At 50.0% G+C, this 13,716-nt stretch overlaps 2 protein-coding genes across 5 annotated transcripts; both read right to left on the bottom strand.

The window, feature by feature from the left end:
- Positions 1–697: 697 nt before the first annotated feature.
- LOC144721807 (dual specificity tyrosine-phosphorylation-regulated kinase 4-like) lies at positions 698–4,228 on the bottom strand. The gene is made up of 5 exons (XM_078599730.1): positions 4,174–4,228; positions 3,019–3,124; positions 2,313–2,461; positions 1,435–1,571; positions 698–875 (listed from the first exon to the last, which is right to left on the bottom strand). The coding sequence occupies exons 2-5, from the start codon at positions 3,122–3,124 to the stop codon at positions 698–700; spliced, it is 570 nt and encodes a 189-aa protein (XP_078455856.1). The 5' UTR covers positions 4,174–4,228.
- Positions 4,229–6,992: 2,764 nt separating this feature from the next.
- Positions 6,993–13,596, bottom strand: LOC144721767 (uncharacterized). Of its 4 annotated transcripts, XR_013585962.1 has the most exons (6): positions 13,293–13,596; positions 12,398–12,699; positions 10,949–11,099; positions 9,705–10,349; positions 8,889–9,077; positions 7,847–8,009 (listed from the first exon to the last, which is right to left on the bottom strand). XR_013585962.1 is itself a non-coding variant. In XM_078599665.1 (5 exons), the coding sequence occupies exons 3-5, from the start codon at positions 9,745–9,747 to the stop codon at positions 7,663–7,665; spliced, it is 579 nt and encodes a 192-aa protein (XP_078455791.1). In that variant the 5' UTR covers positions 9,748–10,349; positions 10,949–11,099; positions 12,398–13,276; the 3' UTR covers positions 6,993–7,662. The 4 variants fall into 4 exon arrangements, 1 of the variants encoding a protein (XP_078455791.1); XM_078599665.1 differs by lacking the exon at positions 13,293–13,596 and having other exon boundaries at positions 6,993–8,009; positions 12,398–13,276; XR_013585961.1 differs by lacking the exon at positions 12,398–12,699.
- Between the last annotated feature and the right edge of the window lie 120 nt (positions 13,597–13,716).

The raw sequence follows: 13,716 nt of genomic DNA on the forward strand, positions 1-13,716 counted from the left end.
GGGGAGAGAATACAAACCCCACACTCACACTCTTGTAACACACACACACATTCTCTGTGGAACAGAGAGAATACAAACCCCACACTCACACTCTTGTAACACACACACACACTCACACTCTTGTAACACACACACACACTCACACTCTTGTAACACACACACTCACACTCTTGTAACACACACACACATTCTCTGGAACAGAGAGAATACAAACCCCACACTCACACTCTTGTAACACACACACACACTCACACTCTTGTAACACACACAATCTCTGTGGAACAGAGAGAATACAAACCAACTTCACACAGAAAGACAACAGTCAGGGATTGAACCCAGGTGCTTCTTGTCGTGAGGCGCGAGCGTAAACACTCTGCCGACGACACCCTGCCAGTTGAGTGTGCCTGACCGTGTAAGAGTGTGCCTGACCGTGTAAGAGTGTGCCTGACCGTGTAAGAGTGTGCCTGACCGTGTAAGAGTGTGCCTGACCGTGTAAGAGTGTGCCTGACCGTGTAAGAGTGTGCCTGACCGTGTAAGAGTGTGCCTGACCGTGTAAGAGTGTGCCTGACCGTGTAAGAGTGTGCCTGACCGTGTAAGAGTGTGCCTGACCGTGTAAGAGTGTGCCTGACCGTGTAAGAGTGTCCCAGACACGTGGCAGCTTCACAGTATTATCACGGCGCGTGGTGCCGTGAGATCATCAGATCCATGGCCCGAACAGACTGCGCGGTACGTACTTGCATAAGTCCTCCAGGACGAGGCAGTTGTGCCCTCTGAAGTAAAAATGGTCCAAAAGTTTTACATTGAAATCATTGGCCAGTTCCTGAAGTCTGATGAAGATCTTGAGCTCCATCGCCTGCATGTGGTTATCCTGGGGGCTGCACAGAGGAAATCCACAATTTTATATTAACAGCAACAATAAATGACGTGTAATGTGCACATTTTGTTGCTCGCTCTCTGAAGAGAGCATGACTTGGAGGTGCTCGGAAGCACAGACAACCTGGAAGGCAGCAGCACGGTTGGCTACATACGGTGCGAACAAAGTTCAACGTATTCTTAGGTAAAGTCGCATAGATAGGTTCAAAGAAAATCTACGTGACTTTACCAAAAGACCCAAGAATATGAATTCCTGCAGTCACGAAAGCTTTAAGTCAAAAGTTCAACGTACATACAGGTGGTCAGCTGGTGCTACCAACATTTTCCCAAGATCTGCGGTTCTCAATATTTGAAGATGATTTCAGCAAACAAATTCTTGTTGAAACAAGGGAGGAGACCAGAGCACAAGGAGAAAACCCGTGCATTGACGTTGGCGGGGGGGGGGGGTAACACTATCCCCATATGAATGGAAATCAACTCACTTCTTGTACTGCTTCCCTCTGGCGATCCAGGGTTAATAATATCAGCCTCAAAATCGCACTTCCCATTGTGAAGACTTACCTCGTTGGCTTCCTCCACATCTTCACGTTCACCATGGTGTTGGTCTTGTGGTCTCGGCATCTGAAGAGCTGGCTTTGACCTTTGAGCACCAACCATTCCAGCACCTCGTAGCGGAAATTTAGATGCTCGTATTGGACCTACACAACAATCGAACCATAAGAACCGATTCAATCCACGCTCATTCCATCACTGCTGATTCAGTTCTTATTACACAAAGACAACAGAGACATAATCCATGCAGCGCCAAGAGCTCTGTCAATTCTAGTAAATGATGAAGAATGAGACGATGTGTACTCATCTGCTGTGCTCGGTAACCGAGTGTCGGATGCCATTTTGGCTAAAGGGTGGTGGCGTTGCTAACAATTGTGGCTCACAGCAACAATGGGCTGGGTTCAATTCCCAACTAGAGTGCCTTTCTGAATAGAGTACATGTACCCTGCCTGTTCTGCAGAGTGTGACAATGCGAGTGAGAGAGCGTGTGGAGTTTGTTCTGCACAGCAGGGGGGCAATGGTGCTACGCGTAACCTCAATTCAGTAATTTGCAAGTACTACTTGAAATTTGGACCTTGACGCCAGGACCCAATGGCCTACTCGCTTTGAATGATGTAACGTGATCTTTAACGTCCGCTGTAAAGCAGACGATGCGTCGTGTTTTACAATCAGCACACTCCGTCTTAACCAGGGTGGCCACTGGGCTTGATGATGTTTTAAGCAATGACCCTGTGCTTGATGATGATGATGATGATATTACTGTGTTTGACAAGAATGTGATTGATAGCCCTGTGCATGTGTGTGGTGGTGGTGGTGATGGCCACAGTATTAACCAGGGCAGTGGACGCGTGGCCCATGTCGCCCACTCTGAAGCCGGCGTGTCTTACCGAGACGTAATGGTTATAGGCATCATCGTAGTCCAGGTTCACGGTGCCTAATCCTCTGTTGTGGAGTCCAAAATACCAGACACGGTCCACGGTGAAGAGTTCACTCCTCTCGATAGGGGTCAGGTTATCTCCAAAGAGCGTCAGGATTTCTTCACCAACACAAACGACAACGACAATGATTAGTATTTTATGATTGTTACTGTTCCACTTGTTACTGTCTACACAGGAAAGCACCACCAAGTCCCTAGACTCTTTGTTAGGAGCGATACTGCTGCTGTGTAATCCCATTTGAGTTATGTGCAGGTAATTTTTTAACTTTGGATTGTTTTTTGGCCAATACAAGATGCATTTAATATATTTTTTCGCTATGGGAAGAGGTTGAAGAACCCAGAGAAACCCCAATGCTCAACAGGGGGAGAACATACTCTTAGGTTTTTTCGGTAAAGTCACGTAGGTAAAAAATTTAATTAAAATTAATAAAAGTAAAATAAAAAAGGGGAGAACATACAAACTCCACACTGAAAGGCACCCAGTTGGGAATGGAAACCAGGCACTTCTTGACTGTGAGGCGCGAGTGTTACCACCTCGCCTCACAAGGTTTACAAGCCATAACAATGCACATGGTTGCTGTCAGGCTGTCAGGCTGTGGCCACCGTGACGTTCCCCACACAACACGGGCGTCGTGATGTCACACCGCGTGGATCACCTTGCGGGGTTTTGCCAAAGCCGGTGGTAATGGCGTTTGATGGAATCTGCGCGCTCCACTGCACGTCCCTGCTGCCACCCATCTCCTGATCTGTAACCGCGGCCATCTACGCACACACACCGATACAAAGAAACCCACGGAGAGCCTTGGACAGTCTGCTGGGGCACGTGCAGTGAACGAGCACTGAGCCCGCCATGCGTCGCCGAGGGCCGGGATCCCTCATTCTGGAGTCCTGGCAAGTCGTGGCGGCAGCAGGGGGCGATGTCGCCACGTGGCACAGACCCACATCATCAACACGGACCCACATCATCAACACGGACCCACATCATCACGAACACATCAACACCAACACATCATCAACACGGACCCACATCAACACTAACATCATGACACAGACCCACATCATCAACACGGACCCACATAATCACGAACACATCAACACTAACACATCATCACTAACACATCATCACTAACACAGACCCACATCATCAACACGGACCCACATAATCACGAACATATCAACACTAACACATCATCACTAACACATCAACACTAACATCATCACTAACACATCATCAACACGGGCCCACATCATAACACACATCAACACTAAGGGGCCGTCCATAAATGACGTCACGCACCTGGGGGGGGGTCAGACATTTGTGACGATGGGAGGTGGGGTTTGAGAAATGTGACGTCACATCAAAATGCGCAACTTTAAATATAGACAACACGTTCTACTTAAATATACTTTTAATGTTTTCTCCTACACATCAGAGTGCAGCGCCACAATAAATACGCACTGCAATTACAATAGTTTAAAGCGATTTGAAGCATGTTTTATTTTTTTTAGGGGGGGCAAGCTTTGTGACGTCATATTTGAGGGGGGGGCCTGACTTTTTGTGACGCCGTCTGACGAGGGGGGGGGGGGCGTCAAAAATCGTCCAAAATCGCGTGACGTCATTTATGGACGGCCCCGAACACGAATTCACTGGTGTACCCACACTTTACCCCACCACACGCGTCTGAACGCGTGCAAGGGACTCGCCCATGTGAGAGTGGATCGTATAGCTCAGTGGACCCTGCCAGGTAACAGAGTGAAGTTTTGATAGTTTAGTATAAAGATGTCATCTCCACCTCGTCGCCTCCACTCACCTCAAGGACTCAGGCTGCATCGAGCTCACGTGGGTGCATAGGTAGCCACGCCCCCATTTCATGTGACGTCACCGTAGTGATAGACACGTCACTCGACGTTGTCCACGTGATCTTGCAAGACACGCCCACACGCAGTCCTCCTCGTGGCCATATGACCCAATGGTTCGTGCTGATGAAATGTTGCTAAACTGTACACAAATATTGATTTAAAGCTTTCGTGACTGCAGGGATTCATATTCTTGGTTCTTTCGGTAAAGTCACGTAGAAAGAAAATAACTTAAATAATAGAATGCGACGTTTCGATTGCAAAACAAGCAACCATCATCAGGTAGGAATGAATGAAAAAACAAACCTAGTAAACTTAGAGATATAATGCAATACAACACAGAGAGTCGGCTAACACAACAGTCAACACCCTACCTGGTTGATTACGTTCTTCAAAAGATTGTTAAATTTGAGAGAGACACAAAACACAGACACGGAGACACATAGACAGACACACAAGCAGATAGACACACAGAGAGAGACACACATAGACACACAGACAGACACAAGCAGAGAGAGAGACACACATAGACACACAGACAGACACACACATAGACACACAGAGAGACACATACAGAGACACAGAGAGAGAGACACAAACAGAAAGACAACGCCTCTATGTCGAGGCCTTAAATAGAGAGAGAGGGGGGGGGGGTTAGCCGACTCTCTGTGTTGTGTTGCATTATATCTCTAAGTTTATTAGATTTGTTTTTAAATCCTTTATATTAAGTTTGCTTGCTTGCTTACGACCGTGCAAATCTTTCGGTCGTTTTTTAACCCACTTTCCGTGATCCAATCGAGCTGACATTTTCCACACAGACTCGTTGTGCGCGACAATGAATGTTCGTGAAAGATTTTTAAAAAATTTTACACTTTTTAGGACAAAATTTTTATATTTAATTACCAATTGCTTAATGGTGCAATGCAATCATCTGACCCATAGGTGGCAGCCATCTCAAGCCAGAGGACGAGATGACTCTAGCCGCCACGCATATAAAGGATTTATAGTGAAAAACGTTGTTTTTACGGGTTATACTTGTTTCACTCATTCTTACCTAATGATGGTTGCTTGTGTTGCAATCGAAACGTCGTATTCTATTATTTATTTTCTTTCTACGTGACTTTACCGAAAGAACCAAAGAGTAATTCCTGCAGTCACGAAAGCTTCAAATCAAATTATGTTACATGTTGTTTACACTCGGATATTGATTCTATAACTTCCAATGGAGCTCACAATCCAGCCACTCCCTCTCCTCTCCAGGCTTGGCTGAACTCCCACTGCTATTTCACCCCTTGTTGTATCTCTACTCCCTGAATTGCCCCAAGTGACAGCCCCACGGCTGTCTACCGATCCCACTGCACCTCACAGCCACGAGCTGTAGGAGCGGGCCTCTGTCCACTCAGTGGTGCTGATCACATTCAGCACCATACGCTGGGAGTCTCATCCCTGCAGTTCCCAGTTGTGGGGTCACCTCCTTTTTCATAGAGCCTCTCGATTTCTTTATACACGAGGATTGCGTTTCACGACACTGAGAGCGTTGAGTGTGCTTCTGCAGAGTGATAGTGTGGATGTTGTGTTCTTCCCCTGTTATGCAGTGGGTGAGGGCAGTGGTGAGCGCATTGCAATCCAAACCCAGCGACACGCGTTTGATGTGTGGTGTGTACGTGCCTGTGTGATGTGTTTGCGGTGTGTGTGCAGTATCTTGGCAGAGGTCGTCCTCTGGACGAGTTCGACAGCGTCTCACCAGGGTCAGGCTTGCTCAAAAACGTCGATTCACTCCCTCGATACAGTAAAACATTTGTGCTGCACTTGTTGGCCCTAATGGAGGTTCCACCTGTGCCATTCTGTGCTCACCCCTCGGAACGAATACAGTACAAACTTCACACACGTGAGCGCCCAGACCTACATATGGTCGACTCAGCGCTGACACTGATGGCGCAGCAGTTGCCACCAGTTTGTAAAGGTGCGTTTTTCTAAAGCTGAGTTATTGTAAAGGCGATTGAGTTGGTTATCATTTGTCACAGGAATTCGGAATATTTGGGCTGTGCAGCCCCTTGCAGTGACTTTGTAAAACTCTCTATGAACTTGACACCTTTCGCAAGCTGATATTGCATTGGGTCATAATTTATTTTTGGGATAGGCCACGTCCTGTTCTGGACAAATACATGCTACAACACCCTCCACCACGTAACATCGCCAAACAATTCCCACAACCAACTTAAGTTATTACATACAATGCATGGCATTTCCAAGCTAATCTGATTTAATTGCTACATTTTCATGAGAATTGTTCAACGTAGTAGTTAAACATGTCTATAATGACTTACCATTGTATGGTTCAATAATAATTGAGCTTTTCTTTATTGCACGTGACCGTTTAATGTATTTGGCTATCGGGTGGTGGAGCGTCATACCACACATTTGGCCAGATCATGACATGGCTTAACCATAAAATAAATTATAAACCAACTGCAATGTAGACCGTGGGCTGGTGTGCGTATATGTTAATCCATATGTACTCTGATAAAACTTGAATGCACGCTCTCTGCCTCATGTGTTGGGGTTCTGATTTATGTTGTAAAAAGCAAATCTTGTAGGTTGGCTTGCTTACACCGTGCATGGCTGGCTCTGAAATGCTATGGTCCTTTGTTGGGCAGTGTGCATTTTGCACTTGGTGTTTATTGTCTGCCGAAAGAGATTAACAGTTGGGTGCTTGTGGGTACGTGTCTGCACCATGCATGACAATGAACGTCACCGGATGTGGACTGTCAGGAACGAGTGATACATCCTTTATTATCCACCTTGCCAGCAGCATTTTGCAATACGTACAGAAGCATGAATACTCACACTATGGTTCGTTGAAATGCATCCCAACTACACTCAAGATGCACGTGTTGTATTGTGCAGATGCCAATCGATCGTTTTGAATTGGCATGTTTATATAAACTATATTCCAGTAGTTTTTGTAGTCCCACCACAATGTTCTACATATACCACAAATACACCAAAACAATTGTGAATCGATTTGTAACTGTAACATGTCATCAAACTGTGGAGAGCTTCATTGTCACATTCCTAATAAATAATAATTTACTGTAACGCTTGTCAGTCGACTGCTGGATGAAGACCTCCTCGGGCTGTGGTGGTCACGTTAAGTTTGAGCAATTCTAATACCACTTTCCTTAGCAATACAGTATATTTGACACTATATTTAGTTAAAATACTAATACATCATATATTAGTGGTCCTAAACATAGGTCAGTCGAATTATTAGTTGTCTAATTTGATATTAGGCCGTTTAGAATAATATTTTTTGCATTTACTGCATTTATGCCATGGGCCTCTTGGGTTGAAGAATGCTGTTTTAAAATACAAAATTTGATATCAGGTCCAGACAGACTGAGAAATGTATGGCGCAACGTGTGGTATCCAACAGACTGATGCTAAACAAAAGATGCCTTCAGCGTCGTTTCTTGTCGGGTTCTGCAAAGCGATTCGTCCCCCGCCCCCGCTGCCGCCGGGCCTGAGTGGCGGTAGATGGGCACGCGGGTGCGGCCTTGTCGCGCCGTCAGCTCGTGGGCGACCTGCTCCAGGCTACAGGAGGCCTGGGCGCCGCGCGTGGCGTCAGTGGTCTGTGCCCCGTGTTGCGTTTTTCTGGACAATGGGGGGCTCCGGGGTTTCGCAAAGTCCACGCTGTCGACGTCCAGCGCTTCCCGGTAAAGTGGCTTCTTCTCAGTGCCAAGAACGTCGGTGCGGCCTGGTGGCCTGTGGCTCCGCGTGGCACTGTGATCTGCAGCACACAAATGAGAGTTTGCAGTCCTCGGCTGATACAATAAAGGTGGCCGCAGTTGCTATGTGGGGAATGGGTTTGCGATATAGGAAGTCTGCGTGACAAAAATTTAATTCAAAATTATTTATCCGTTACATGGGAGACAAACGATAACACTTATCAATCCACGTCTCTTATCAGGTGAAGCCTAACAGGCAGACATTCCTCCTATGAAGCAGTGTCATCAAGGCCTACCGCATCAATCAGTGTAGAGATTACGTGCAGAGGTCAGCCGCTCACAAACAGCAACAAGTCACAACTCCCATCATGCCTTGTGTGCATTTCATGTAATCACATCCCATGTACAATGCTTTCAGCCTTCATTAGGAAGCCACTGGAGCAATGCACTTTTAAATCTAGATTAAAAACCCATTTGTTTACAACTGCGGATGGTTACGTACGGTGTGAAAGAAGCTCAATATACATACATGCACCAGCTCAAGGGATGTGTGGTCGTATTATTGTACTGATGAGTCCTTGAGAGGATGAAACTGGTCTACAGTTGTCTCTGTTGGAATGGCCACAATTTTCAACTCTGTGAGTTCATAGCCTTACGATAATAGGAATGTTACAATATGGTACATCTAATCACGGTTTATTTTCATACAGCGGCGTCTTTAGCGATGTTTGCACAGAGGTGCAGGAGACAGCAGACAAGTGGGAATGCAGCCAGAAAAGGCTACCAACAATTGCCCAAGCTCTGTGGCCCTACATCGAGATGTTTGGCGAATTCCATTACGAATGATGCATGACGACGTTAGGACGAGCACGCGCGCCGCTTAGAATGCGAGTTTCGCGAGCAGCAGGAAGCAGGCCGTGTTGCACGACGCGCTGTGTTACCGTGCGGAGGCGCAGACTGCGGAGGCGCGCGCGACGGCCGAGACGCGACGCCACCGCCGTGCGGGTTGCAGTTAGGCAGCAGTGCGGTGTGGTTGGCCACCTTGGAGAGTCGCATGGCCGTGGCGTGGCTCGCCAAGTCCAATTCGGCCACCAGATTCCGCTTGGCTCCTTCGTTGCCATTCTCATCATCTAAGATCAAGAATTCAGGATGAACGCGGGCGCAGGTCATGATTTACACGGGAGATGTTTTTTGTAAATAATGTTCGTATATGGCAACATGAAAGGTGTGGGACGGTGCCTGTAGTCAGACAGACGTGCATTAGACACTCCATCAACATCAAAATATCGCACACTCTTGTAATAATCATACTTGTTAGCGTGATGGACTAAAAAGAGACGCTACGCCCGATTCACGTATTTGTCTCCCCGCGTAAAAAACAAAAGCACTTCCTATACATTCCATCAGCCACATGACTGCACAGGAGAGCACAACACAAGCAGACTGGAAGAGTCCTGACATGAGGTGTCTCATCAGCATTGTGTGTCAGGCTCGCTTGAAGCAATGCTGGTGAGCTGACAGACGTTATAGGTAAGGACCATACATAAAATATGGGTCCTAGTTCGACACAAGGTAATATCATAGATGACACAAAATAGTGATGAGTGTTGTGGAGAATTTCAGTAACAATATAAATGTCCAAAGAATACACCTTCATATAGCTGTCCCTCCACATGAAACACTGAGTTACACATACGCTTGAAGTGGCCAAGACAGAATGATGTAACCAGAAGCAGACACGTCTGGCACAACTTCACCTCGCACCCTGCTGTCCGCCACTCCACGGTGCCCTGTTGCCATCTCCCCCGTGCCCGCGCGGTAATCCTCGGCGCGCGACGTCTCCCAAGGGTGCAGAGTCTTCCCCGGGTCTCTCGTGCGCACAGACTGAGTCCTCTTACCCTGCGCTGCACTGGGCCGGACGCTGGGGCTGGGATGACGCGTGGCCCTGACATCTCTCGCACAAACCGCTACACAGGCGGCCCTGGACTGGCGACTCCCCTCGGCGCCGTTGGACTCGTGGTGCGTCGGGCCCAAGCGCGGGCGTTCAGAATAACCAGGGTCGGGTCTCTTGTGCTGTGAGGGAAGAGACTCGAGTCGAGAGTACTCATGGGTCCTGTGGTTCGCAGGAATACAACTTCCCCTGGACTCCTCAAGGGTGGCCCTGTTGGTCCTCTGCGCTCCTGGCTCTGTGGCCTTGTGATCGAGCGGGTTTCTGTGGAGTTCTCTCTTGTGGATGGCAGCGGAGGTGAATATGTTTGTGGCTGCAGGCTGGTGGTGCCTGTGCTTGTGATGAGCAGAATTTGCCTTGAGGAAGTCTGGCAGGATCAGGTCCTCTTTGCAAAGCAGTCCCCGCTAATCGTTGACACGATTGCTCTGCGCCTTCACCAGGATTTCAAATAGTTCTGTCGAAACACAAAGCAATATCATCACAATTAGAATCTTTATTTAGACTGCAGCAATCCAATGAGCTATGAAGCTCTTCTTCACAGATTTCCAGTCGGAGTAGGTCAGCAGGTTACAACAACAAACAATACAAAAAAACGATAGGAGCGTACAATAGAGAAAAGGTAAGCAAGTCACTACAATAAATAAATATAGATAAAGTATATAAGTACAAATTAAGATCATTTAGCATGGGGAATTAAATATTTTGAGTTCCGCAAGAAAAAACCGCATGCTTTTCACAGCCTACCCGCTTCAGTGAGTTTTAAATCCACTTGCTGACTGGTTTGGAACAGAGCGCGCACGCGACCCCGCGTACGTGAAACTGACGCGCGGCGATTCCGAGAACCTTGGGGCACGCTCCACGCACGTGCCGTGGGCACAGGCAACGGGGCTGGCAACACCTCTGGCTACGCTCTTTTGTCTGCACAGGAGACGCAGAGAGCACGTCGTAGAGTAGCTCACGAATAAAGACAACGTTCTGTTTGTTGACATCTGGGCCGACAAGGATTAGTGGACCCCAACGAGTAACATCTTTTAGAATGCACACAGTCCTAACCTTCAACATCATCCATCTTTGTCCCAGTTTTCTTTTTTCTTGATATATAAGTTTGTTTTGACGAGTTGTCACATTTTTCACCACTTCCAAAAATAGCTTTCGCAGTTGAAATATGTCTTGCATAGGACTTTTTTTCATTTCCCGAACGAACCTGCATTACACACAAAAGCATGTCGCCAATTAGCCACTCAGTGATCAAGCAATATCTGTTCACGAGCACCTATTACATTTGACAAAGTAGACGTGAAGGTGATTGTGCCAGGCTGCGTCTGAGTATCCTATGCTGATGTTGGTCAGGGGCTAGTGTACAGAAATTGCGCCTGAAATTTTTCTGGCAGGTTGCGATCACAGTTTGATTCTTAATGCCATCAGAGGTTATGGACCACCAGTCAAAGTAAATACATGGGTCCTAGTGAGATTGTAAAGCTGTGAGCGTTCAGTGGTTGCTAGGGATTACAACATCTCTCCCACTGCACCAGCCAATCAGAAGCTAAGATGACAACCCCCATGCAACATGGCTACCGTGAGCATCACGGGTGCGCTGCCACCCTGCTCACACTGGCGAACGCTCCCAGCTCCCCGCCCCGTCGTGACGTCACCGCGTACGGCTACGTCGTGACGTCACCGCGTACGACTACGTCGTGACGTCACCGCGTAGCTCCGTGAACTCGCGTTCCCGCCTTGCGCACACCACACACCACGTCCACACCACACACCACGTCCACACCACACACCACGTCCACACCACACACCACGTCCACACCACACACCACGTCCACACCACACACCACGTCCACACCACACACCACGTCCACACCACACACCACGTCCACACCACACACCACGTCCACACCACACACCACACACCACGTCCACACCACACACCACGTCCACACCACACGACCACGTCCACACCACACGTCCACGTCCACACCACACGTCCACGTCCACACCACGTCCACACCGCACACCACGTCCACACCGCACGCCACGTCCACACCGCACACCACGTCCACACCGCACACCACGTCCACACCGCACACCACGTCCACACCGCACACCACGTCCACACCGCACACCACGTCCACACCGCACACCACGTCCACACCGCACACCACGTCCACACCGCACACCACGTCCACACCGCACACCACGTCCACACCGCACACCACGTCCACACCACACCACACTCCACGTGGACACCACGTCTACACGTGGACATTTGCGTTGCGTATTCCTCCAGAAAAAATCGGGCCTCCGTGAGTCCTGCTTAAGTGTTTTCCTAGGCTGTAGAAGGGGTCCGTGTAAAAACAACAAGATCTCGTTCAACCCGCGTGGCTTCTGGACTGACGCGTCCCTTTGGTATTTATTGAAGCGTCAAGCTGCGTCTGTGTCTACCTTAAGTGCCATCATGCTTCTGGGTTGCCAGGTGTTAATGCATCCACCTACAATGTGCATAGCCTCCACGTGCCTCCACGTGCCGTGGAGGAGCCTCAATTAGCCGAGGGCAGCTTGCGCTGAAAATGAATTCTCTAAGCCGAGCTGAGCCGCCAGGCGGCCGGCTCCGGTGGCGACCGCGTCCCGACCTCCTCGTCCTCCTCGCCGCGAGCGCCTCCAGAACCCGCGCCTCCTGTTCGGAGTGGGGGGGTCCCTTGCCCCGAGCAGTGGCAGCAATCCGGGCATCGTCATCAGAGCTATCGTCGGCTGGGGTTCTGCCGCTGCGCCTGGGCACCTCCTCCACCACCACCACGCTGCCGGTGGCACCAAACCCAGCGACTCGCACACACAGGGGGGGCACGTGCCGCCAGCAGCAGCAGCAGCGAACAATCACATTCAGTCGCCTCCACCCAGAATGGCCTCGTGTCGTCCTGGGGCCACAACACCACAGCCACCCCCATGCGTGGGACGTGGGCGCGGAACGGAAGTTCAAATCCTTGGATGCCTCCCCCCACCCCGCTCGCCGCATCTGTCAATGGGTGCCTTTTGACCATACTTCACCACCCGTGGCCAGTGTGGCTTGGCGAGAAGTGGGAGGGCAGGACGGGTTCGGATATCTCTCGCCACGGACATCGGCCGTGACTCAACCACTGCGCCCCCCCTCCTCTCGTCCCGTGACGTTGCCGTCGAGGCTCCTCACGGGCACCGCGCTGCTCCCCTCGGCGGCGCCCAGGGGCGGCAAGGCCGGGCCCGCAGGAGGGCCGAGTGGCTTCGTCTTCAACGGGAATCGTCAGTGGCTACAGCCGCCGGCTCGCCTGGCTCCCGAGTGCTGGTGAGTGCGCATCTCGTCGTGTCCGCCGTGTGGTGGTTGTACCCGCGCGAGTGATGTGGTGGTGGTGGTCGTTACCCGGGGGTCGCTCCACGTGGTGGACTGCTCGTTGTGGTTGATGAAGTATGGCCACCCCGAGGTGGGCTCCATCTTCATCTCCCATCCCGGCGGCAGCGGCGCCTGATGCTGCATCCCCGTCTCCCCCTCCTCCTCCTCTCTCCCTCTCCCCTGGCCCTCACCCCGTCTACCCCTCTCCCCCTCTCCCCGTGCCTCTCCTCTCCCCTCTCCCCTGCCCCTCACCCCTGCCCCTCACCCCGTGCCTCTCCCCGTCTCCCCGTGCCTCTCCCCGTGCCGCTCGCCTCGTCTCCCGGTGTCTCCCCTCGTCTCACGCCGCTTCCTGGTCGCCGTGACGTCACGCGGCGGGACTTTCTTGATGACGTCACGCCCCGCGTGTCGTCACGTGGGTGGACACCGCTTGTGACGCGTTGTTTGCAGTCGCATG

Source organism: Lampetra planeri, chromosome 12 (genome assembly GCF_965212315.1).
Source record: "Lampetra planeri chromosome 12, kcLamPlan1.2.h2, whole genome shotgun sequence".
NCBI lineage: Eukaryota > Metazoa > Chordata > Hyperoartia > Petromyzontiformes > Petromyzontidae > Lampetra > Lampetra planeri.

Coding starts and splice junctions, on each gene's coding strand:
- LOC144721807 (XM_078599730.1), bottom strand. CDS start 3,124: ATGGCCGCGGTTACAGATCAGGAGATGGGTGGCAGCAGGGACGTGCAG. Junction 1,572..2,312: donor CCTATAACCATTACGTCTCG/GTAAGACACGCC, acceptor ATTGTTGTGTAG/GTCCAATACGAGCATCTAAA. Junction 876..1,434: donor ATGTGGAGGAAGCCAACGAG/GTAAGTCTTCAC, acceptor TCCTCTGTGCAG/CCCCCAGGATAACCACATGC.
- LOC144721767 (XM_078599665.1), bottom strand. CDS start 9,747: ATGGCAACAGGGCACCGTGGAGTGGCGGACAGCAGGGTGCGAG. Junction 9,078..9,704: donor GGCGGACAGCAGGGTGCGAG/GTGAAGTTGTGC, acceptor TCTTGATCTTAG/ATGATGAGAATGGCAACGAA. Junction 8,010..8,888: donor GCAGTCTGCGCCTCCGCACG/GTAACACAGCGC, acceptor TGTGTGCTGCAG/ATCACAGTGCCACGCGGAGC.